The sequence below is a fragment of the Sphaeramia orbicularis genome, chromosome 19, assembly GCF_902148855.1.
Source record: "Sphaeramia orbicularis chromosome 19, fSphaOr1.1, whole genome shotgun sequence".
Classification (NCBI taxonomy): domain Eukaryota; kingdom Metazoa; phylum Chordata; class Actinopteri; order Kurtiformes; family Apogonidae; genus Sphaeramia; species Sphaeramia orbicularis.
The window spans coordinates 21363827-21391520 of record NC_043975.1 but is presented as its reverse complement, the minus strand read 5'-3'; the positions used below and the strand labels follow the sequence as shown (position 1 = coordinate 21391520).

General features: G+C 36.0%; 1 protein-coding gene across 3 annotated transcripts in view; it reads left to right on the top strand.

The window, feature by feature from the left end:
* ttyh2 (tweety family member 2) overlaps positions 1-27694 on the top strand; it is a 136826-nt gene that overhangs the window by 82010 nt on the left and 27122 nt on the right. For all 3 annotated transcript variants that reach the window (XM_030121718.1, XM_030121720.1, XM_030121719.1), the window contains exons 4-6: positions 427-647; positions 6067-6162; positions 23166-23238. In XM_030121718.1, coding sequence (XP_029977578.1) covers positions 427-647; positions 6067-6162; positions 23166-23238 — 390 coding nt within the window. The remainder of the gene's footprint in view (positions 1-426; positions 648-6066; positions 6163-23165; positions 23239-27694) is intronic.

Below are 27694 nucleotides of genomic sequence, written 5' to 3'. Positions count from 1 at the left end.
TTTGAGTTATTGTTTGTTCAGTAGTCATTGTCAGCCTTGTAAATCCAAGCTGGACTGACTGTACATATCCTGACCAAGGAAAATAAAATTCTCACTTTGTGCAGTAATCTACACCTGGCTTTTCTGCCTTTGTCCATAATAATATACATTACATAGACTATACGAATTTATTTTGGCAACAAAAAAAAAGACCTCTGTTTTGAATGTCTGGGATCTCCACAAATTTGTGATGTTATAATGGGGTCACAAGTCAAAAAAGGTTGGGAACCACTGCTGTAGGTGATTGTCTAATTTCAAGTGTGATGAGATATTTTGAACAGAAATGAGAAAAACACCCTTGGTATGATTTGGATTTTTTCTAGTTCCCATGCTGAGTGTTGGTTTACCATTCACCTCCTCCTTTCACTGTTCTGCTCTACCCTCCAGGTGACTGGAACCATGAGCAGCATGAAAAGTGGTCTCCACCAGCACCTCGCGAGGCTCGATGAGATCTTTGCTACACGGGGCGACTTCGTGCAGACCTTGCAGTTCATGCAGCAGATGGCAGACAATGTGATCAAACAGCTGCTGGGTCTGCCTGACTGGGAGGAGGCTAAAGTGGACCTGGCATCTATCGCAGATCAAACGGGAAACATTGAGTACTACAGGTGAGAAACAGAAAAAAATACATGTGTTATGCTAGTACAGTGCAGGGTGGCCAGAGGGGCTGTGTTTACTCACTTTACAGATGATGAGCTTTTGGCAGGAAATCAGGGGTTTGTTATAAAACAGGTTTCTGGATATAGTTGGAGAGAAACTTGCCAAGAAATGCACTGATTCTAACTAGAAATGACATAATTTCTAACACTCAAAATTCAGGTCAAGACTGAAGTGTGGCACCTCTCACATCTAAAGTCAGAGTCTTTAGTCACAGACAAGAAGATTTTGCACAGACTGTGAATCTTGCAGGGAGGCTATTTTTCCTTTTTGAGTTGTTTTGTTTTTGACGTGTAATAAGGACATGTGTCATGTGTAAATGTGTGAAAAAAGATATTTTCAAGAATAAAGTCTTAAATATTTCAAGCAAAGGCCATAATTTAGTGAGGGTAGACTATCGTACTTTCCGGACTATTGAGCACACCTGGATATAAGCCACACGCTTCCGTCTTCAACATCTCACCATCGACTAATTGATGCCAAGCTTACATGCAGCAGCTCTATTTCCTTCTTCAACAGCCAAATTGATCACCTTAACTTGAAAGCTGCCTCATATGCATTTCTTTGTGTGTGTTCCATGATGAGGGTGTGTGCATGATGCACAAAATGACTGATTTGAAGAATTTAGTGTGAGTGCGTTTGATTTATGGTGGATTAGCCGCATCATTGTTTAAGCCGCAGGGTTCAAAGCGTGTGAAAAAAGTAGCAGCTTATAGTCCGGAAATTATGATATTTTTATTACAATGATAAAGTTTTATTTCTGTTCTAAAGTCTGTTTTTGTTCCTTTAGAAGAATAACTTTACATCTATTTACTGTAACTTTTTTATTGAAATTTCCCTTCAAATACATTTAGTTTAGCTTTTAACTCTGTAATATATTCTCATATATTTCCAGTTTTATTCTCATAATATTATGACTTCTCTCAAATAATGACAGCTTTATTGTCCTAATATTTTGACATTTTCCACTATAAATATTACTCCAACATAGTGAAATTGCTCAGCTGTCGAAGACCTCAAAGTACAAGAGCATGGACACTGATTAAACTGAAGTGGATTATCACATAGTCATTACCATTATATATAGATGCTACATATTAGAGTAAAATGTAATTAGGTTTACGTCTTAGAGACAGTTACACTCGACGGTATAATATCATGTCTACTCAAGCGTCTGCAATCACACAGCAATTTGTGAGTTGAACATGCAGTTTGATAGATAATTCATGTGTAGGTAGTTACTGTCTGCACGGTGTGACCTGAATATATCACATGATATTTAGTGGATTGGCTGAAATAATGTGGTTGCATGTGTGAGACTCCCACGACTGTGCATGTGAAGTATCTCGCAGAGGGACTAATCTTCATTGGTTAGCGAGAAGTTTCAGAGGGATGTAAGGATTGCATCAACGCAGAATCTAATGTCAGCGCGTTGCAGTCTTAACAACTACACTGCATTAAACTACATAATCCAGACCGTTAGACTTATGTTCTTATCAGCTGTGAGCAGAAACAAGCCCACAGCCAATCTGAAACTGTTGTGTAGGCATGAGAATATTTATGTGGAGTCTGCTGTAACAGACAGGCTGGTGTGTTTGTATTGATCTGTAATGTGACTCCTTAGCTGAGTCAATAATTCAATACACCTCATAGCTCCACACTAATAGAGTGGGCAAACCAAGACCAGACAGCCAGACGTTATTAGCTGTTAATGGACTTATTATCACCGCTGCACCCTAACAAATTGAGTGTGTGGTTGGCAGTTTGTGTACAGGCATGTGTTTGATTTGACTTTTTAAAAGACTGTGTGTAGCTGTTGTTTTCTCAGTGTCGGTTGCTTATCTTCAGCATGTTAATGCAGCAATAAATTGTTTACATATCCAATGGCAGTGTGGCTGGAATATCTTCAATAAGCTGCAAAAAATGAAGTGCAGCTGCAGGTCAGAATCAGTTGTGATGATTTTATATGGTGGTTAATTTGCATGTCTGCTGCTTAGTTCCACCTTTTAGAAGGTTTTTTGTTTTGTTTTTTTTTCTTTTTTATTATTACTTTAGACAGGGTTCTGCAGGCTCTTAACTGTAAATATTTAAACAGACTTCACCCTTTCCCTCTTCTCAAGAAATCAAAAAAGTCTTAGTGAGATAATAAAGAAAAAAAAAGTATGTGACAAACTTTATTTTGTGATTGTTTCACTGAGGGTTCACTCAGAACTTTCCTGTATGGTTGTGCAGAAGTATGGGCATATTTATTTTTAGTTTATAATAGAAGACAGAACAACAGAAACTGCTCCAAATAATTCTGTGCAATAAACCATGTAATAATCAGTGCAATAAACCGTACTATCCAACCTGTGACATGATCAGCATGTGCCCAGAAGTAAATTGTATATAGCTTTTTAAAAAAAAAATTGATTTGTATTTGTTTTTGATTTTGTATGTACTTCTTTTGGTCTTGTGTGCTTTTGTACTTTGCTGCTGCAAACCTGGAATTACCCTGTGTGGGACTAATAAAGGCTTATCTTATTTCATCTTGTATCGTATCTTATCTTATCTTATCACATCGTATCGCATCACATCGTATCGTTTCGTATCGTTTTGTTTCGTATCTTATCTTATCTTTTCTTATCACATCGTATTGCATCGTATCGTATCATTTCGTATCGTATGGTTTCGTGTTGTATCATATCGTATCGTTTCGTATCTTATCTTATCTTATCTTAAGACAGTAAAACAACCACAAAATAACTGATAATTTAATTTCTCCAATTCACTGCTTTGTCGTTGTTAATGTTGCTGCCTTTGTTCAACTTTAATTGACCTGTTAAAAACATGTAGCCTAGTATATCTCTAAATCTAACTTTTACAGGCTTAAAAAAACTGATTTGATTAGTAACGCCACTTTTAGAAACTTCAGTCTTGCAGTTAAATGTGTTTTTTGGGGGGCATCACCCTATAAGAAAACTACAAAACCAACATGGAAAGAATGATCTCAGCTCAGTAAATACTGATGTAGTGTTTTGGCTAAAATTGAACCTCTCCATAAAAAAGTCAGATAATAAAGAAAAAAAAAGTATGTGACAAACTTTATTTTGTGATTGTTTCACTGTGGGTTCACTCAGAACCTTCCTGTAGGGTTGTGCAGAAGTATGGGCATATTTATTTAGAATTTATAATGTAAGACAGTAAAATAACCACAAAAAAACTGATAATTTAATTTCTCCAATTTGCTGCTTTGTTGTAGCTAATGTTGCTGCCTTTGTTCAACTTTAATTGGCCTGTTAAATTATAATAATTATAATAATATTTTAAATAAAATGTTTTGTTTTGGGTTTTTTTGGCATCATCCTGTCAGAAACTACAAACTCAGCTACAAAATCAACATGGAATGAATACTCTCAACTCAGTAAATATCGATGTAGCTTTCAATGTATTACTTCTGAAGGCCTAGCTAATATTGAACCTCCCCATAAAAAGGCCTTCAGAAGTAATACATTGAAATAGTGTCTTTTACAGCTAAGAACAAGTTCATAAACGTCTACCTTGTGAACAGTACATTTGGTGCTTAGTTGAAGTCCACTGTAAAAAATCGAAGCCAGCTACATCATATGCAAGGGTAAAAGAGCACTAGAGTCAGAGAGGAATTCCAAAAAAAAAACATAAGGTTGTTGCAAATACCAGGCACCCCCCGGTATGTTCTGTATTCATATCAGAGCATCACCAAGGTCAGACATCTCCTGCACATTGGTTGTTCTCTGTTTCCAGCGTGGATGTGAAATGACATTTCAGAATAGTCTTTGGGTGTAAGTGTAACTGGTTAAAAGCTACAGAAACTATTTAAAGTAGCATTCTAGGTTTTTCTTTACAGGTTTTCAAGAGCGAATAATTTGTAAAAGCCTTTATTTATTATCCTAAGAAATTCATCTCCTGCTGTCTCCTGTGTCCTTTTGATAGAGAAATTTGTTGTTTGTATACATTATATTAACTCTTAATCAGCCCTGAGCATTGTAAAGAGGAGTTGATAATATTATTTATCTTATTGTTGTTGTTTTTTTCTCTTTTTTTGGGTTTATTTATTTATTTATTTATTTATTTATTTGTATTGTGTCTGTGTGGTTCCTTATGTCTAAGTACATGTTTATGTAAATGCATAATTTAAAATAACAGAAAAATTAATTTTAAAAAAGAAAAGAAATTAATCTCCTTTTAGCTCCTTTTTGATCTCCAACAACTATTAAAGTAATTATCTGGCTTTTAATCTACTAAATACCACACTGTTTCTGACATCTGGCCTTGAACTGTTTTTTTTTTTTTTTTTTTTTTGGGGGGGGGGGGGGTTGTTTTGTGTTTTTTGTGTGTGCTTGGAAGTGTATAAGTGGAATACCCAGCAAGAGAGTATGAGTAGGGTTTATGTAGAGAAAATCGTATATTTCCGCAAAAAATTTTTTACATGAGAAACATATGCTGGATGTGGTGTCTGACCTTTCTGTGGATGAACAGAGAAAAAAGAAAATCAAGTGACAGTAATAGACTGTATAATCACTTTCAGCTGATCAAAATGAAACCAGTATACTTCATATTCCTCTCAGCTGTTTCAGACAGTACATACTGTACTACATCGTACAGTACATTACTCTACGTTGTGTTCAGTTTGACTGTAATTGGATTAAGATAACACAGACAAACACTGTGGTTGTGTCACCCAAGAGCCTCCATATGCTTCATCTTCTGGTACTGTGCTCTGCCAAGGGGGAAAAGATGAAACATGGAAGAAAAAGCAGTGGGGTGGTGGCGAGGGAGAAAAAGGGCAAGAGAGAGAAAAACGGGCTGAAAGGCAAAGAGACATTAAAGAGAAGGAGACGAGAAAAAAAAAAAAACCACGAGAGTGTTCGTAGGCATTGGGGTATGGAGTGACAGAAATGATTAAAACCATAGAAAGACTGTACAAATGAGCATGAAGGTGAAGAGATAGACAGATAGACAGATGGATGGCTCCACAGATGACAGATACTGACTGTACTGTAGCAGCTGAGGTGAAAATAAGTAGGACACCTCATCATCTCTTGCAGCCTTCAGTCTTCTTCTACTTCTTTTTTGTACTTTTGAAAGGCTTACTCACTTACTTGAAGTTACCTCACTTACTTGAAGTTACGGCCAGGCTTATGACACCTATGTTTACAGCGGTGAATTATCCCTATTGTATGGTAGTACCCGCTAAAGGGACTTTGAAAGTGGATTAGAGTCGAGTCAGCTGTAAAATAAAACCTGTGTATTGTGAAACCAGAATTTTCCATTACTAAAACACCTTTTCGCTTGCCAGCTTTGGCATTAAGCAGCGCCATTTTAATTTTCTCCCTGTGCCCGTCCCTGCAGGTGGCTCACGTACCTGCTGCTCCTCATCCTGGACCTGATCATCTGCCTGCTGGCCTGTCTGGGTCTGGCCAAGCAGTCTCGTTGGCTGCTTACCACGTGAGTCTAATTCTCCCTCTATAAACCGAGCTCTTTATAGGGACCAAATGGGTTTTTTTGTTTAAGAAGCACTCTGTCCCATTAAGAGTTTTTTTATGTGCAATGTTCCAATTAACAAAGAAAGACAAATTAAGTTCTTTAAATACAATTCTGTTGTAGCGTAGGTTATTGTAAAGACAGAACGGTGCAATAAACGGTCACATCTCCAAGTCAAACACACCATTACTCAATAATTTGTATTCACTAACATGAGTTTAATAAGCTGTTTTAATAAGCATGTTAAATTCGGGGGTTACACTTTTAGCAGCTCCAGCAGCAGCAACATTCTGTATAGGTTGAAGTTTTTCGATTATCTCACAGGGGATCTCTGACTAATACCATAACATATTCAACCCTGTTTGAAATACAAGTGTTTTACACATGAAGTCCCTGACATTAGCTGATGCTTTTCTGTGTCTGTTTAGACTTACAGGGTGTCCCATAAGTCTCCATATATAGGAGGCATAATACATTCCATATATATATGGTTCTAACATGTATTTCTTTATATTTCTTCTTTATAGTTCTTCAGCAGTGGAGGACACGCATTGAAATGTGTTCCCGACAAAATGGCAGTCATATAGAGCATATTATATAAATAAAAATGGTTTATGTCAAGAAACGTTTATTTTTCCTATGTATGGAGACTTATGGGACACCCTGTAGATCACTATCACCATGAGTCTAGGTCACAGGTGTCAAACATGCGGCCCAGGGGCCAAAACCGGCCCGCCAAAGTTTCCAGTCCGGCCTGCGGGATGAATTTGCAAAGGGCAAGTCAGGGCATCGAACTCAAAAATAATATCATAATAACCTATGAATAATGACGATGCCATTTTTTTTCTCTTTGATTTAGTGCAAAGACAGTAAATTATGAAAATATTTATATTAATAAACTATCCTTTAACAATAAAATGTGAATAAACTGAACAAATATGAACAACCTGAAATGTCTAAAGAAAATTAAGTGCAATTTTAACAATATTCTGCCTGTTACTAAACATTTTGTGCCTCTGTAGATCTGATCTGTAATACACATGTATTAATGATAAGTCAAGGCATAATATTGATAAAATTGTAATTCCATTTCTTAACAAATTTTGTTTTTCAGGTTATTTACATCCATTTTGTTTGGATAGTTTGTAAATGTAAATATCGGCATAATTGAATGTTATTTTTTTGCACTAAAACAATTTGGAGTTGTCATTATTTATTGGCTATCATGCTTGTATTTTACTGGTCTGGCCCACTTCAGATTAAATTGGGCTTTATGTGGCCCCCGGAAGAAAATGAGTTTGACACCCCTGGTCTAGGTTAATATTTGGAATCTTTCATTTAGGGTAATTGTTGAAATATAACATTTATACAAATAAACATGGCTATTTATTACATAATACAACATACTGTTACATGACCCCCAGTTTGTGATAACCATCGCAATATATAAAATAATGTATTACAAAGTTGATGCAAATGTATAACATATGGGGTTCTAGCTGTAGGATATAAAAAGCAGCAGATTTTTGTTGAATGTGGGTGTTACTGCATAATAAAGGGTAAACTTTAACATCATGCAGTGTTTGTAGATAATGCGTTATGTTGTCGGGATGGGAGTGAGGATGAGGAGTGATGGTGATGATATAGAAGGATGATGAGGTGGATTTAGAAACATCACAATGCGGGCTTGTGTACACGGAGTGCATTTTATTATGGTGCATTTATTATATGGTTTTACTTTGCTTTTTACTACTTTTACTATGTTTTATTGTATTTAATTGTTGTCTGTTTCTTATGAGAGACCGTGATTAGCCGACATATACCTGAATTTCCTTGAGGACTGATAAAGTACGATCTTAGTGTATCTTGTTATAGGTGAAAAGTAACTAAGTGCAAATTCGTATGTAGATTTTTCAAGTATTTATTCTTTACTTGAGTATTAATTTGACTGACAGATGTTTTACATTTACAGTATATATTTAAAACAAATCTCTGTACCTGCTACCACTGATTCCTTTGAGGCAAATAATTAATTACATATATTTTACATCACTAATAAAAATCTCCCATTAAACTTCAAGGAAATATTGATGTTTATAAACTATATGGTCAAAAATATTGGGACGCATCATGTGTATAGCTCGTAAGATGTCCTGTTCATACTGATTTGACATATAAACATCAATAATAACCCTGTAAAGCCCGAACCATTAAATCATTGACAGAAAATTCCAGTTCTTTGCAACTGGAGCCTTTATTGGTCCTTCTGAACAACCAAAAAAAAAAAAATGTTTTCAAATATCAATTTCCATGTATGAATTGAATTTCGTATCATATTTGATACATCAGGTCTCAATGCTCAAATATTATTTTTGAACAAACAAAAACATAACACAAACATGTCTAACAAATTGGTAATTCCTTTTCAAAACTGACAAAGTTCTGCCTCCGTCCTCATTAATGACAATCTTATAGTGTCACTGGAAAGGCCTCTGGTGAATGAATTCCTCCCCCCTGGTGGATTATCTGTGTATTGCATGTATCTAATTGTATACATCAGGTTTTTCAAGAAAAAAAAATATCACGCTGATCATGTAGAGGCTTCAAAACTTGTGTATCAAATTTGATATATTTGGCGTTAGAGGGTTAAAGACAGATTTCAGCCTGAAATGGATGGAAGATAGTACATTGAATATTTGAGCTCTTTGTGTGACAAACAAATGTTAAACATAACAAGAAGAAGACAGCAGATGTAATAATGTTTTAAGGTCTGCTGCTCTAAGTGAATTACTTATTTCAACTTTCTTACTTTTCTTTCCCTTTTACTTGAACAAAGAAGTTGCATCAGTACTTCTGCTTTTACCAGAGTCTTTTAAAAGCAAGAATCTGTACATCTACTTGTATAAAGAATGTGTTTAACCTTCGTGACTTTCTATAGACCCTCTCAAATAAGAAATTATTAACTGTAATGCGTTATGGAATGTGGTAATACTATGAGAGCGAGTGCAGATAGTGGACGCTGGAGGAAGCACCTATTCATCCCATGGGAAACTAACCACCGGATAATGTCCTAATACAAACACTGTGCCGTTAGTCCCACTCTATTAAATCATTTGTCTTTTGGTATTGCAGGTGGTTGGTGCTGCTATCTCAATATTTTCATTCCATAAATTTGATTGGAAAGCTGTGGAGAGATGGGAACAAGGCTGTCTGCACTGTGACTATTGCAGCTCAACACTTAACCTGCTTTAAACATCATCCACAATGAATCAGTCTTTTTTTTTTTTTTTTTTTACTTCATAAAGGCTGCGGTAAAAAGAATAAATAAAGAGAAATACAGTCGCAGAAAAAATGATTAGACAACCCTTGTTTTCTTCAGTTTTCTGTTCATTTTAATGCCTGGTACAACTAAAGGTACATTTGTTTGGACAAATATAATGATAACAACAATAAGGATGTAACGATTACCGGTATAATGATAAACCACGGTAAAATTGCAGTTAGTACTACCATTTAAATTCTAATTATCATGATAACCATGTTTGATTACTACACTTTTAGGGGAAAAAACCCAATGTAAAAATCTGATTTTACGTCAAATATTTGAGTATAATTTTAATTTATTACAATTTTAATTGTCTATACCTAATATTTGGAACCAATATTCACTTTTAAAGTCTTTGAAAAGGTTCATTAAGCATCTTTGTGTTATTTATGCAATAAAGTATATACATTTTTCAAATAAAATTTTATTTTTTTGTGTGTTTTCTGTCCTTTTATGTTTTTATAGTTGGTTAAAGTGAAAAAAAATAATAGACGGATGATATAGATGAAGTTGTGCTGAAAAAAAAATCCCAAACATGAGTATAGTAAACATTTGTTTATATAGTATATAAAGGCAAAATCAGAAGGACTGAAAAATGGACAAAATAGGCTCAGACCACTAAGGGTTAATATACTATTTAAATGTTTCTACAACAGAAGGTACATTGTGCCAATTATTTTATTTTATTTTATTTTATTTATTTATTTTTTTTGCAAAATACAGCTTGGTTAAATTATTTCAGTGTGTGTATTAGTACTTTTTGAACATTTTGAGCACAATTTCAACAATACCGTGATAATAATGATAACCATGATAATTTTAGTCACAATAACCGCGATATGAAATTTTCATATTGTTACATCCCTAAACAACAAACACAGGTCATAAGAGTTTAATTTCAGAGCTGATATCTAGCATTTTTCCATGGTTTTCTTGATAATAACCAAAATCACTTAAGTTCTGACATCAATGAACTAATCCTATGTAATGTGTGGGTGTAGCCTTAATTTTTAAAATGTTTCTTATTTTATGAATGCTGGCACTTTACATCTTACTCAGGGACAACAGTTGAAAAATAGCTTTTTTGCTAAGACTGGCACATTTACAGAAATGTTCGTTAGTGTGTACTGTCCCTGCTAAATAAACAAATAAATAAATAGCTATGGCATTGTACTGCTAAATACAGTGCTTTTAGGCATTCCCTGTTTTCTTTTCAGTCTGTTTTAGTCACATGAGACATACAGGAGTTAGTACTTGATTGCATAACCATTGTTTTCGATGACTTTTGATGGTCTAATAATTTTTTTAAGTGACTGTAATTGCACACAGGGCATAGTATTGTTATTGGAAATAAAAATGTATTATTATAATTTTATTACAGTGTCCTTAGACAGAAAAAAATAGATTAATTTTTTAGATTTTTGGAAGGAGTTGAAAAGTTGAGGTTTTATATGAAAAATCTTTAAGGCTCCCACATAATACGAAAGATTATATCATGGATAATAACGTACCACATTTTATTAGACTCTCTCCTTCTATTTAATCATCTCACAGCATCTATAGCTGAGCTGAATTCATCTCCACTGGAATGTGATTTTTTTCCCCCTTGTCTGTGTGGAGGAAAGGCGTTTTCACAGGGAATGAAATCCACCCGGGCTTCCATTGATTCAGTGGAGCATTACTCCGTCGCTCTCAATCAGTCAGCCCAGGGTGTGATCTGCTCTAAACTTGTCCTACTAACCACAAGCCACCCTCGTTTCAACCTCCAACCCCTTAGGAACACTCACAACACAAGATGAGTCAGTGTCAAGAGTGTCTGCCCTCCCAGGAGATGCTCTCTTCCAGTGGAATCCAAGTGCTTTGGGGCATCCTTTTCTTCCTGGTGCTCATTCTCTAACCGGCGGCCTCACTGTTTGCACGACAAACAGTAATAACTGAGACGAGGAGCTAGGAGCCAGAAATGCAAACACACCACTGTCAACAGTTTTCACAGGGACCATTTCTTCTGTGCAAAGTTGTTTCAAAGCAAACTTTCAGCCGTGTAAATTATGTTGAGTTGAACACTGTTTCTGGAAAGTCATGTCCAGAGATGCAAATAAACCACAGACCTATTTGCATTTAGATTTTTATTTATTCCAAGTGCCCATTTGATCAGAGGAAAATCATATTCCTGGATGACAGAAATCATTAGAGCTTCACAGAGCAAGGACACAGGAAAAAAAAAAACAAAAAAAAAAAACAATCAAGCAATGCAAATCAGTGGGATGTGGTTAAATTAGCATCCAAATGAACAAAAAGAAGAAAGAAAACATGCTGATTACTGATAAAGTAAACTTATGATGGTAATGAATAGTTTTTGAAGGGGAAAGTTAGAATTCAGATAACACTCAAATTTAAGAGAGAAAAATGTATCAGAGAAGAGGTTTAACCCTTAGGTGTCTGAGCCTATTTTGGCCGTTTTTGAGTACTTTTGATTTTCCCTTTATATACTATATAATGAAATGCTTACAATACCCATGTTTGGTATCTTTTTTTTCAGTACAACTTAATTTGTATTATCTGCCTATTATTATTTTTCACTTTAACCTACTATATCACAGATGCTTAACGAACCTTTTCAAAGACTTTAAAAGTGAATATTGATTCCAAATATTAGGTATATAAAACTAGAATAGTAATAAATTACAACTATACTCAAATATTTGACATAAAAGCATATCTAATACATATATAAAACATGGCTCTAATAATGGGAGATGCACCAAAATACTGTATAACTCAAACACAAACACACATCTTGTGTTTCCTTATAGTTTTAACCTGCTTGATAAACAAAAAGTTAAAATGTTGAAACTCTGCAAGGAAACAGTGCATGTTTAATGGTCCATTCACTGCAGTACTCAGCAAATAGACTCGCTCACTGGAGGTATTCTGTTGGAATAAAAGTAAATATGTCAGTGTGCGGTGTTAGGATTGGTATCCTCTGTCCTTCCCTACCTCGTGGGTGTCAAACATATGGCCCATGGCCCAAAACCGGCCCACCAAAGGATCCAATTCGGCCCTTGGGATAAATTTGCAAAATGCAAAATTTACACTAAAGCTACTAACAATCATTTAAATTCAGGTTCTACATTCAGACCAATAGGATCTAAAGTGGATCAGTTAGTAAAATACTATCAAAATTACCTATAAATACTGACTCAGAATTTTTGTCTTTGTTTTTGTGTAAAAAGAAAAAAAAAGAAAGTAAAATAACATGAAAATGTTTACATTTGCAAACTATCCTTTCACAAAAAGTGTGAATAACCTGAACAAATATGAACCACCTGTAATGTCTTCAGAGAAGTAAGTAATTTTACCAATATTCTGCCTGTTACTAAATTTTTTGTGTATTCGTAGATCCACTGTGATCTGCAAGTTCTCATGTGTAAATGATAAACTGAGACATAAAATTGTTAAAATTGCACTATTTCTTAATACATTTCAGTTTGTTCATAATTGTTCATGTTATTCACATTTTTAAAGGATAATTTGTAGACGTAACCATTTTCATTATGTAATTTTACTTTTTTCACTCTAAAATATGGAGAAAGGTTTGGATTTGGCATGTTTTATATATTATCTTGTTATTATTTTACTGGTCCGACCCACCTCAGATCATGTTGGGCTGAATGTGGCCCCTGAACTAGAATGAGTTTGACCCTCCTGCCCTGCCTGTATGTTATAACTTTAAAACTGTCCCTTACTGCACTCATCAGCCATGACATTGTGATCACTGACAGGAAAAGTGGTATTAATGTAAAAAAAACAACAAAAAAAAACAACAAAACAATGGGATCTGTCAGTGGGTGGATATTTTAGGCAGCAAGTGAACATTCAGCCCTTGAAGTCAATGAGTTAGAAATAGTAAAATAGATAAAAGTAGGGATCTGAGTAACTTTGACAAAGGAGAAATTGTGATGACCAAATACTGGGTCAGAGCATTCCCAGATCTTATTGTTCCTTCTAATCTAAAGTGGTTAATACCTACCAAAAGTATCTAAAGAACATCTGGATCTCAGCTAATCTTTCATATATGGGAGTAGAGCATTATTACCACCTGTCTAATATTGTGTAGGTTCCCCTTTTTCCACAAAAACAGCTCTGACCCAAGGCCTAGACTCCACCAGACCTCTGAAGCTGTGTTGTGGTATCTGGACCAAGATGTTATCAGCGGATCCCTGAAAGAGCTATGGTCTCCATGGATCAGTTTAATTGGACCAGCTTTTCCTACAGGTTCTCATTTGGTCTGAGGTTGGGATGTCCTTCCTTAGTTCATTTTTGGTCGCTTCTAACCTCTGCAGACCAGGAACACCCAACAAGACCTGTAGTTATGGAGATACTCTGACCCAGTCATCACCATTATATCCTCCTGAGACCCAGCAATGCATTTTTGTCCTCTGTAAGGGCCAAAAGTTTGACAGTTTTACTAAAAAACATGCTTCCCATTGAAAAGGACATTCCATTAAAAAAATAATAATAATAATAATAATAATAATAATAATAATAATAATAATAAAAAGAAATAATTTTTAAAAATGTATCTGAAAAAACTGTTGCATTATGCAGTTTCCAATCAAAATGACTGTTTAATGTAAAAAAAAAAAAAAAAAAAGCAAAAATTTTCCTCTTTCCTAGGTCTCAGGAGGATAATATGGACCTGGTCAAAGTTTCTCAACCAACCAACCATTCGATCGATCAATCAGTCAGTCAATCAATCAATCAATCAATCAATCAGTCAGTCAGTCAGCCAGTCAATCAATCAAGTTATTACAAAATTACTAGAAACAGTTCAGATCAACAATTCATTTGTAAGATACATTTTGTAATTTTTTAACGTAAGGAACCCCAGTTCCTTACGTTTTGCTGCTCCCAACAAACCAGCTTCAAGGACTAAACGTTCACTTGCTGCCTAATATTTCCAACCCAGTGAAAGGTTCCATTGTAACGAAATAATCAATAATATTAGCACCTCTCCTGTCAGCAGTCAGAATGTTATGACTGATCGATGTATGTGAAAGAACAACCAAAGCCAAAGTTCAACTACATCCTGAAAATGTCAAGTTTTGACAAAGACACATCTTTTTATGTGGCTTTTTTTTTCCAGTACGACACACTTTAACCAAAACAACTTTGCTCCCAGTGCTATTTTGCAAACCCTGTCTTAGTATCTTGTGCTCAGTGCAGCCCAAGAGCTAAATAAACAAGGATGATAACTTTTACCCCTATTCCAGATAATGGAGGGTTTGGATACTGGAGACTATTCATTAAACTCAAACAGGGATTCAAGGGGAACACTGAACTGCAGATTAGTTTAGAAAATACAGTGTTTATCTTAGATATTCAGTGAGTGAATGAAAACATTAGGAATTATAAACAGAGCTCGGAACATTTTTCCACAACACTGTTCTTGCAACAATAAAAGTCTGTTTTAAGTGTTTGTAAGTGAAACATAGATAGAGAACAGACAGGTAGTCAAACCCCGGTTGCTGTAATAAGGTCTATTACAATCCAGGGGAAACTAAGGATTCCAGATTTTCACTCAGTCAGTAAAACAATACTAGTGTCATGAAGGAGGATTTTTTTTTTTTTTTTTTTCACTTTGAAATTATTTTTCTCTCTTGTAAACACAGACAGACAAACAAATGAGCAAAAACAGTATCTATGCAATGAATGCAAAACGTCAAATACCTGCGTCTCATTAAACTGATTCCAAATGCAGATAATGGAGATTTTAATCCTTAAACAGCTATTAAATAAAGTGACAGACAGTCAAGGACGGACTACAGACTGATAGTTCTATGCTACGTCTACAGTAAATCTAAATTTAAGGGTGTATAATGAGGACTGTACCTTATCTACTAATGGCTCATAATTGTAATCAAAGGTGAAAAAAAATCGCACAAAAGATGTGATTATTACAAGAAGCGTCTTAACAGATTTTGGAATCACTTCTGCCTCCACTTTTATTTCAGTTAATTAAACATTTTAATTGTTACAGTGTCAGTATGATTTGTTCAGTGATGATAATACCAGCAAATCTGATTTATAGATGCATGGAGCAGCACTTTAAAGTGAAAGATAACTCACAGTCACTTCCCACACTGATTTGATTCATCCACTTGTTGTCATCTGTGAGTACATCTGTTAGCATCGTCTGCCCTGTTTTTCTGTCATAGTGGCTTTTCTTTTCCTGTTCTTTTGCTGTGTGGGACCCAGTGAATCTCCTTTGCCCATTGGCGCAATCCAATCCATTTTATTTATATAGCACATTTAAACAACAAAAACGTTTCCAAAGAGCTGCATATAGAAACAAATAAAAGAAAATACAATAGAAACAATAAATAAGTACATGAAACTACAATAATGCTACAAATAAATCAATAAAATCAAATTGTTAATAGTAATAAAATAAGTAAAAGACACAGAGGATCACACAACTGATGTGGAGTTAAAAGGCAGACAATGAAAGCTTGTCTTAAGATGAGACCCATAACACTCCACCATGGGAGTTGTTTGAACATGTGTGTGTGTATGTGTGTGTGTGTGTGTGTGTGTGTGTGTGTGTGGGGGGGGGGGGGGGGGGGGGGGGGGGGGGCTGGTTTTAAGTCTTGTCTTAAGGCAAAGACACACCAACCCATTTTTGGCGGTTGGATGTCGTCGGGCAGTCTGGCAAGGTTATGACACAAGTCTGGTTGGTGTGTTCTCTGCGATCGGCCATCGTTAATGCTGTCACCAGTCTTTTCGGCTGATTCAACATGTGTAATCAGCCACTACCAGTCATTCACTCGGACCAATCTGACTGGTGGAGGGATAGCCCTTGACTAGTGAATCAGTGAAGGAGAAGTTTCCATGTGAAAACAGCTATGCCGAAGTACTTCACACTATTATTATCTTCTATAATAGGCCATTCACTGCTTATATCGAATCTGAATGAGTGCCAGTTTGTGTTGACTATGGACTTCATTCATTCCATGAAGTGAACACTGTTAGCATTGTTAGCAAAGTGCGATTTCTCCTTAGTTTTCACCTGCGACATCTTTCTTCTTCCACAAGAAGAAGCCAGAGAGCTCACAACACCAGTATCTTCTTATTACTATCCATCCGTTCAACAAGTACAACAACACCAACCCTTCTTGATGACTCGACACTCTCTGCTGACAACAATGACTGACGACAGCGAGCTCTGTGCTTACAGAGATGTTCCGTCATTTTCCGGTTTTGTATCTCACACAAGTGCATGATGTACGCTGAAGTCAGTAGTCGATTTGGTGTCCTTCACACTTTTTTGAGCGTGTTGGGGAGACAGGAGCTGACTGATCAGTCAGGCTACCTTTTCTGTCGACGACTGGCATCACCCTGTAAGAAAACTGCAAAACCAACATGGAAAGCATAATCTCAGCTCTGTAAATATTGATGTAATGTTTTGGCTAATATTGAACCTCCCCTTAAAAAAGGCCTTCAGAAGTTATACATTGAAATTGTGTCTTTTACAGCTAAGAACAACTTCAGTAACATCTAGCTTGTGAACAGTGCATTTGGTGCATTTGCTTCACACTTTTTTGACCGTGTTGGGGAGACGGGAGCTGACTGATTAGTCAGGCTACCTTTTCTGGCGATGATCGGCAGTTGGCTTGGTGTGTCTTTGCCTTTAGGCACCACAAGCTAGAGCTGGCCCTCAGACCTCAGTTCGCACGCTGGGGTATAAATTTGGATGAGGTCTGTGATGTACTGTGGAGCCAGTCCATTCAAAGCTTTAGAAACAAACAATACAATCTTAAGATCAATTTTAAAATTAACAGGGAGCAGCGCAAAGATGCAAAGATTGGAGTAATATATTCATGTTTTGTGGCCCCTGTTAAAAGTCATGCTGCGGCGTTCTGGACTAACTGCAAACACTGAATACAGACTCGCTCAGCTGAGCCATGACCTGTGCAGTGGCCTCAGTTATTAGTTAGTATTAGTTATGCTCTGGAATTACATGTGGGCTGGGTTGTTCCTACTCAGTTGCTTCTAATGATGGTTCAGCAACCTCCTCATGCACTGCCTTATATACAAAACAGCCTGTTTGGAAACTGCCCTTTCCCGGGGTCACTCATACTAACATGTTCTGGCAGAGGCTTTGATTTCTGCTATTATCAGCCTCATTACATGTGTGATAGAGCAGCAGTTCCTGACCTCTGTGACTTAAAAACAACAACATGTTGTTGTATTGTGATAAGTTTTGTCCCAAACCTGGACAAGCGCTGTAATTTTCCTGTCATTTAAAGGATTATTATCAAAGCCACGATGGGTGAAACTCCTTGGAATTTTAAAAAAGAAGCACAAAAAAATAACAAAACCAAATTTTACCCTCATATTTTAATACTAATCATCTGACACCTCTGTTATTTTGAACCTCATGAGCTGCCCTGACCTACAGGTTATCAACTAGCACTACAGACATTTAGTATGTAGATACACTTTCAGGAATTCACATCAAGATGAGGACTTTGCAAAGCCTGTCTCTCTTTGGTATCTCCCTCCTTGTAATGTGTCAAGGAGCGATGAGGGTTCTGTACCAGTGAGCCGACAGACTACAAGGGTGAAAACTGATAAAAGGTGAGGAAGGCAGACGGCAGAGGCAAGATAGAGAGGGAGCGAGAAGGAGCAAAAAGATAACCGAAGAATGTGTACGGGGACAGAAGTGGTGGCTTGTAAGTTCAGTGTTGAGTGTCTTTTCAGTATATTGTGAATTGGATTAGAACAGGAGATGGAGAGTGTCGAAAGATGTACGCACTGGTACTGTGCCTGGGCATGCATACACAAATTGCTCTTTAAACATTGGTAATAAGCTGCAAGGGGTATATGCATAAACGGATACGGTGCTTGAATCGTTTTTAGTTCAGTGGGAGTTCTGCAGCAGATTATTTCACCAAACAAGCAGATTTATGACAGAGTTCATGTCTTAATGTTTATTGATTTTGTTTTTTGTTTTTTTTACAGAGTATTCATTGTTGCTCTCCCGCATTCATAAACCCACACTCACCCCTTTCCGGCTCTATTCCCCCGCTGGTCACATGATGTAATTTCCTGACGCTATGAGGTCATTAGGCGAGGACAGAGCGGGAGCCCACTGTAAAATAAAGCCGCATTTTTACGTCCTCATGGGTGCAGGGAACATTCATCCACCCAGGGGGCTGTAATCGAATATAGGCCAACAGAGCGGATGTGCGCTCCTGTGCTTGTTCTTCGGTTCATAAACCCGGAACGCTGCAGCTGTACTGTATGTTGAAGCTGCAGAATCAACTCCCACAGAAATAAACATGACCTCTGACTTTTTTTCTGGTGATGACAAGCCAATGAGATCACCACTCCTGCCCCTCAGGGCTTATGCTGTTTCCTTTCAATAACAGAAGCTATTATGAGGAGAAAAAAAATCCATTTGCGTCTCTGGTTTCTCAGTGTAGGATGGATGGATAACCATTTTAGCTCTGCAGTCTATTTTTCATTTTAAGGCTGTGTATTCTGTATTCATGTTTATTCAGCAGTTTGGGCCACCTACATCATCTTATGAAACTCTACTTATTCCTTTACATGCATGAAAAAGCGTCTTAGAGGAGGCTAAAGCTTTACACCTTCTCACTTCAAAAGACAATGTTTTTTTGTCAAAGTTTACTTTTCATCTCCACCCAAGAGTAAGAATTGGGGTGCATCATCACTGAGGTTTTAGTGAACAGTTTGTTTGAAGTTTGTTGCATGTTCATCTAAAGCACAGGTGTCAAACATGCGGCCCGGGTGCCAAATCCAGCCCGCCAAAGGGTCTAATCTAGCCCGTGAGATGAATTTGTGAAATGCAAAAATTACATTCAAGATTTTAAGTCAGTCATTTTACTTTAGGGCCCATATAAAGCCCTACTTTAGTCTCAAGTGTGTCAGATCAGTAAAGTACGACCATAAAAACCTACAAATAATGACAATTCCAAATTTTTCCTCTGTTTTAGTGTAAAAAAAGGGAAATTACATGAAAATGTGCAAATTTACAAACTAGGCTTTCACAAAAAAATACAGGGTGGGGAAGCAAAATTTACAATATTTTGAGGTAGGGATTGAAAGACAGTGTATGACCAATTAGTTTATTGAAAGTCATGAGAATTTATTTGCCACAAGAAAATTGACATAATAGAAAATGTTTTTATTCTATGTGTCCTCCTTCTCTCTCAATAACTGCCTTCACACGCTTCCTGAAACTTGCGCAAGTGTTCCTCAAATATTCGGGTGACAACTTCTCCCATTCTTCTTTAATAGTATCTTCCAGACTTTCTCGTAATAGTTTTGCTCATAGTCATTCTCTTCTTTCCATGATAAACAGTCTTTATGGACACTCCAACTATTTTTGAAATCTCCTTTGGTGTGACGAGTGCATTCAGCAAATCACACACTCTTTGACGTTTGCTTTCCTGATTACTCATATGGGCAAAAGTTTGTGAAAAGGTATGGATAATAGTGTTAGGTATGATTATGACATCAATATATGTTTGGTTTCAAAACAATTGACGTAGTGCCTGCTGAGAAAAAACAACTAAATGTTCATTGTAAATTTTGCTTCCCCACCCTGTATGAAAAACTAGAAATGTGTTAAGAAAAGTAAGTGTAATTTTACTAATATTCTGCCAGTTACTTAAATATTTTGTAAATCTGCAGCTCCACTGTGATCTGTAAGTTGTAATGCACATTTACAAATGATAAGCAGAGGCAGAATAGAGTTAAAATTGCATTCATTTTTCTTAATAAATTTCAATTTTTTCATGGTTGTTCATGTTATTCACATTTTTAAAAGGACAGTTTACAGATGTAAACGTTTCCATAATGTAATTTTACTTTTTTCATTATAAAACACATTGAAATCTTTGGAGTTGGCATTATTTATATATTATTCTGTTATTAATTTACTGATCTGGCCCACTTCAGATCATATTGGGATTATATGGCCCCTGAACTAAAATGAGTTTGACACCCCTAAAGTATAGATTCTTAGCGCCAGAAAAGAAAAGCAAAAAATACTGGAGTTTAAAGATCATCCACTATCCACGATCTGAATCACAGTTTTCTTTTCCTCTATGAAGTGTAGGCGAGTTAAAACCAAACCGTTAGTCTTTCTCGAGAGGCTTATATGCTGTGGTCAGTGGCTTTTTTCATTCACTATAAACTGTACATTTTTGCATCATCCTGCACTGGCATCAGTACAGTATTGACAATATAGAAAAAATTAACATGAACTGACATTTTCCTGTACATACAGCTACAGTATGGCCATTATTACCTACACTGTGGTGACCCAGTTGTAGTGTTATAATGAATCACACGTTTTCGCTCTGAAGCATCTGTGTAAATCCAACTAAAAACATGTTGGAGTTCAGAAGTTGAACCCGCAGCTGACAGACTTAGGCTAATTCTTCATCAATATTTTTTTTGGCAGCAGCAAAAACAACATGTCACGCAATCTCTGCAATGCAAACTCTTTAATGTAAACTAAACCCAAACACTTTAATGCAGACAGACGCTGAAGTATCGCTAAAACCTCACTTAAATAAACTCAATGAAATATCAACCTGCACTAGTGACATTAGAGCTCAAACCCATAGATTAGTGAAATCCCGTCTCTAAAATATTGTAAATTAACAGATAAGTGGGTCGTTTTAAAGCAAATGTTAGCTATGTAGGACATTGTGATGGTGCTACTGTTTTTTAATGATGCACTCTGCATGAGTCCTCTCTTCTGGATACTTTTCATGCTGTACAAAAATGTAGAATGCGACTGGTTTTCTTCTTATAATATATTGATTATGAATGTGTTTCTCTAGTCAGATACTTAACATAGATTTAGAGCAGTGGTTCTCAACAGGGGGGCGTGGACACTGTCCGGGGGGGGGGGGGGGGGGGGAGTCATGAAAAATCACACTCACTGGCGATTAGTACAAAGGAGATGTAGCAGATTCCCCCCATGTTGAAATGCAAGCAGTTGGACTATTATAGTGTTTCTCAATGGGGGTGGTACCCACACATAAAGACCAAGTGTAACCCCACCACCACCACCAGTCGCAAATTTGTTTTTGGGGGGAGGTTGGTGGGAAATGATGAGGTGAGGGAGGCTTTCTATATAACCCACCATGTCCTCCACATTCAGGTTTGTCGGGTTACTTTTAGTATAACGTAACCCCCCCTTGTCGCAAATTTTTTCAGGGATAGGGGGGCAGCAGAAGGCTCATGATGCCATTAGTGGGCCTTGGTTCAAAAAAGGTTGAGAAACACTGATTAAGGGGAAACACTGTGTGTTTTGTGGCCAGAAATTAATCAACTAAAATTATAAATTGGCCATAACATTGAAAAAAATGTTGATTTTTGTTTTGTTTGTTTTTTTTAACCATATCAGCTCTATTTCAATGCATGTTACTAAATAAATGACTATCAGTTGTAAATGAATATGAGGGAGCACATCTACTGGTTATTGAGAGTTTTTCTATCACCAAACATTACCATTTGCATGAACCAAGACTAAAATGTATGATAATTTTAAAAAGGTTTGATTTTTTTTCACAGACTTAACCCATAAAGACCCAGTGCTACAGTTCCCAAAATAATTTTTTCTTTCTATTTAACCTTTCTTAAATGATTCAACACCATTTATCATAATATTGTCCTCTCTATTTTGCATTTGTTCAGTGAAAATGAGGTATTTTCCAATATTTAATTTACTGATCATGTACTTTAATCATCATGCTGAGATTACATTTTAGGGTTATTATACTACAAACAGAGAAAATTGAAGAAAAACTGACTTTTTTTTGTAAAATGTATCATTAACTGAACATAAATCAAGCATATCCAAACACTGTCATTTTTCAAACTCTATTGGTTTTACTGGTAAATCAATGTTGTAGAAGATAACTGTGTTTCTATGGTAACTACAGAGCCTCTGAACGTCCAAATAGGTCATATATGATGACCATGAAAAGATGACAAACTGCATTTTACACCAGTTATTTACATGTATTGATAGGTTTAGTGGATAAGAAGTTATTAAACATCTTAGACCAGCAGATGGTTTTGGTCAGCAGTGGATATTTGGGTCTTTTACATGTCAATCCAGGTCAGACTTTTAGAGTTTTATGACACCATGTGATTAAAGTAACAGAAATACAGCTCAATTTCAGTAAAACTCTCATGATGTCTTTGTCCAAATATGTCTGCCTCAGCCAAATCAATTTAGAAGTCGTCATTAAATGCTCATCCACTAATCTCATTCCTAATGCAGTAATACAAGCTATGGAATTGCGTCCAGGAATAATCAATGCATATGACTGGAAACTATTTACCGTTAAGTGAGATAAATGGTGTAAAGCGTTCATCATAATGTTTCAGTTGGACATCTGCCAAGCTTTACTTCACTTGGATAAATAGCGAGGTTCACTGAGCCATTGTTGCTTCCAGACATTTATTTTCTACATTGTTAGACCTAGACCTCTTAATAGTAAGCAGGTTATAGAGGTCATATATATTACACCTTTGATTCAACAAAGTATTGAGTTACATTGTAACCTTGCCGCTGCTCTTGTCCCTGCAGTATGATGGTGTTTGGAGTGCTGACGCTGGTCCTGAGCTGGGCGTCTCTGGGAGCTGAACTGGCCACAGCTGTGGTAAGCTGCTTCGCTTCACTAACGTAAAATAGCATGCTAGACCTAAGAATCAATTCTGATCTTATCTGTCAGAGATGATGAATTGCTTCACTACACTCACATTACACATAAAGTTAGAGACACAAAATTATTATTGACTCTGTGGACTACAAATGTGTATGCATGCATGTAATCAGTTTGTGAACTGCAGGGAAACTGGAGAAGTGCCTCATACCAAGACATGGGGAGGGTCTCTAAAGTTTTGACTATGCAATTTGTGCCGTGTCCTTTCTTTTTTTCTGAATCTTCTTTATCATGGGCCATGTGGGGAAGTAAAGGGGCTATATGTTGTATTTGTACTTTCATATATAGGTATCATCAAGTGCTGTATCGTTAAGGCTGAAGTTCTGCCAAAGATGATAATATATGAGATTGTAGAGAAATGAGCTGAATATACAGTTGTGGAAAAAATTATTAGACCACCCTTGTTTTCTTCAATTTCTTGTTCATTTTAATGCCTGGTACAACTAAAGGTAAATTTGTTTGGACAAATATAATGATAACAACAAAATAGTTAATAAGAGTTTAACCCTTTCATGTATAAATTATTAGAACCTTAGTCAAGATTTTTTTATTGAGTGTTTTTATTCCTCCTTGGGCATGAAAAAAAAAAAAAAAATGTGATCAAGTTTTTTTTCCTCATGGAATTTTGAGAATGTCCATGCATTTAATTATTGAAGTAAAGAAACATATGTTTAAAACTCAATGTCAAAAAGTGAGATGAAAACAATGAAATAAAAACCTTTTAATGCTGTTAATCTGATGTTTTCTCACATTTTAACATATTCTAATGCTAGTTATAACTCACGTCATGGAGATAATATGCAAACAAAAAAAACAAAAAATTTTTTGACTAACAAATAACAATTGATTTACACTAAAACATATTACTGCAGATCAGGTTTATCAAGAACAGCAAAGTTACAGTAATGGTGTGAATTGCAGTGTTTGGGATGATGCATAAGAGTCCACTGTGTTGGCTGATATGGAACTAAAACTACAAAACCCATGAATATACAAGAGAACAGCTGGAGAATAACTGTCCACTGTAGTGACCAGTATGCATGATAGGGTTAATTTCAGAGCTGATATCTCGACATTTTTCATGTTTTCTTGATAATAACCAAATCACTTCAGTTCTTACATCAATTTCTATGGCATTGTACTGACAAAAACAGTGCTTTTAGGCATTCCATATTTTCTTTTCTGTCTGTTTTAGTCACATGATACACACAGGAGTTAGTACTTGATTGCATAACCATTATTTTTGATGACTTTTGATGGTCTAATAATTTTTTCCACAACTGTATTTACAAACCATCATATTAATGTAACCACTAAAGGGAGTAGAACTTGTCAAGATGGGATAAAATTCACCAATAAACTATTTTTAGAATAAAAAAAAGTGACAAAGTGATAAACGCTAGAAGTGCTGTTGTTGTTTTCGCCAGTTCTGATTGAAAAGAATGGAGTTTGATGCTAATCACAGTGTTTCTTCTACACAATTTAGTTTGATCATGAGGTTTATGAAGGTATAAAGTTATTATTTGATGCTATTACCTTTATCTAAGCTATAACAGTTCTGTCCTTGTATGGATGATTCCAGACAGATCTTTACTGCACCTATTAACAATATAATCTGTGTAGAAAACAGAGGTGACTTGTGGTTTTACTGTCACTGTTTTCTGTGTAAAACAGAGCTATAATGCAAACAATCAGCTGACGCAACATGTGAAAATTATAATACGCAGTGTTATTTTAACAGACTATGAGTTTTTGTTAGAAGAAAAGATTTGGTGCCATAATACAGATGTGTGCAAACAATTCTATTTATTCTTTATTCAGTGAGTGATACAGTCTGAAGATACATAGCATTGAATTGTTTGTGGTTTTGATTTTGAAGTGTGCTCTGGTATGAGACTTCCCCCTTGCTGCTGAGAGTTTGGAATATCAATACTACATATAATGGCATTTAACGTATTATTGATGATTGATGTTTATTTATTATGATTATTCATCAACAATTCACTTTAGTAAATATATAAATATACATGCAATCACCATCAAACCATGGTTCTTTTAGATTAGTTTAGATTGCTATTCACTCCAAAAATATGTATGTGAAAAAAATGTGAATTTGCAAAACAAAACCAAAGGCATAAATGTAAGAAATAATGCATCATTATTATGTTTAAAATGTGATAATGCCGCAGTTATGGTTAGGCTTATGCACAAAGGCAACATGGTTAGAGTTAAAAACATCGCTGTTAGGGTTAAAATAAGTTTTACAGTGGCTTAGTTTATTTTGTTTTTCATTTAGGAATGGTAACTTGTGTCATAGGGATTGCATGAACTGATGGGTCTCCCTCCTGAAGACAAAAGCGAAGTGTTTCATGTACTTGTTGAATAATAAATGAAGTAATGAAGTGCCCCTAAAGCCATGCAGTGCATTTGAAAACACTTGTGCGCCTCCTCATTGCCCAGTCTCCGCTTCTTCTGATCTTGTTTTGCCTGTCTGTCACTTCATGAGCTTTTGATCGCTGCCTCTCAAGCGGCACAGCACCAAAAATAGATCAGCAAAAGCCAAAATCCACACCTTGACTCAAGGATTATGATGACGGGAATTTAATTGGAGCTTAGAAATCCCATTCCCAAGGAGCAGATAATTAGATTTATTATGATGCTATAGCAAAAACACAGTGAGGAGGAAGTCCCTTGAAAATGTCTGAGATGACCAAGAGGAATATGTGGAAACAGGGAGATGAGAGATATATTTAAAAGTGCATTTCAGAGTAATGGGCTGTTGTGTTTGACTCACTGGCCTCAGGCGTTTGTGCTGTTTTTCTCGAATGTGTTGTTGGATCCCCTGTTTTTGACTCGGGGCTGTAGAGGATCGTTAACATGTGTGAATTTAAGCTGAAAATAATGAGCATTGAGTTAAAAGCAGCAGGAGGTGCAATCATTTTTCTTTCATTAGTCTCTGGTTTCATCTTCTATGGGTGTTGTAAAACCTTATTAAGTCTTCCCTCTCTTTGGTGTCAGTGTTTTGCTCCTGTCATTGACATTTCAGCCCTTAAACAGGCTCATGATCAGTGATATGAATAATATTGAACAGAGACGACAACATATAGACATGAACTGTTATTCTTACAGCTATTACGATGAATGTCATGGCCACGGCACCTGAAATGGTTTATTATCTGTGTAAATACAAAGCAGATTTCATAGCAACCAATTTATTAGTTATAGAAGCTGAGACATTTGCCTCAGGTGGTTGTGCACTGAATATTAAAGCACTGATACTATTGAGAGTAATCTTATTATTGGATTGCGATTGCCTTTGTGTATGAATGGGAATAGGGGTATATCTTGCTTTATTAAATGCCTTGTTTTGAATTTAGCTAAGGGGAAATTGTTATGGTGTAGTGTGTATACCAGACGCTAGGCAGAATCACAGGGTTTCCCAACTGTAGAATTTTTGTTGATAATGATTTATAGTTTGTTTCTACTTTATCCATAGGCTTCTACAGCATAGGTTTTGATTTATAGTTGTGGACTGAATCAGTCACTGCTACACTCGTGGAAAAAATTGTTAGACCACCCTTGCTTTCTTCAATTTCTTGTTCATTTTAATGCCTGGTACAACTAAAGGTACATTTTTTCGGACAAATATAATGATAACAACAAAAATAGCTCTTAAGAGTTTAATTTCAGGGCTGATATCTCCCCATTTTCCATGGTTTTCTTGATAATAACCAAAATCACTTAAGTTCTTACATCAATAGCAATGGGATTGTACTGACAAAAATAATGCTTTTAGACATTCCATGTTTTCTTTTCTGTCTGTTTTAGTCACATAATACACACAGGAGGTAGTGCTTCATTACGTAACAATTTTTTTAAAGCAATTTTTTAAAATTAATTTTCATTGTGCATCTCCAGAAGTACAATACAAAAAAAGAAAGAAAGGAATTCACATTTTATGATACAAGATTTTATGACACACAAAGTATAACCCCCCCTCCCAGAACCAACGGCGACCCCCATACCAACCCAACCTGGATCTCAAAATGCAAAAACCACTAATAAAAACAAATACACGTGTATAGATGAAAATGAGTATAATTTACAAATATAAACAGGTAAGTGATCAGGATAGTCATAGACAATTATGTTGCACTCTTTCTTTAACCATAATGTAAACAGCATCCCACATACTAAGGGTTTTTTCGACTGGCTGTATGCATCTGAGCCAGTGACCTCTCCATCGTAACTATATCTAGAAAATAATTGATCCATTGTTGTTGCGATAAAGTATGAGGCGGCTGCCATCTCAATGCCAGCATTTTCTTGGCTGCAGTGAGGGCAGTCCATAATATACGCCTTTGCTGAAGAGAAAGTTCTAAGGTAGAGTCAT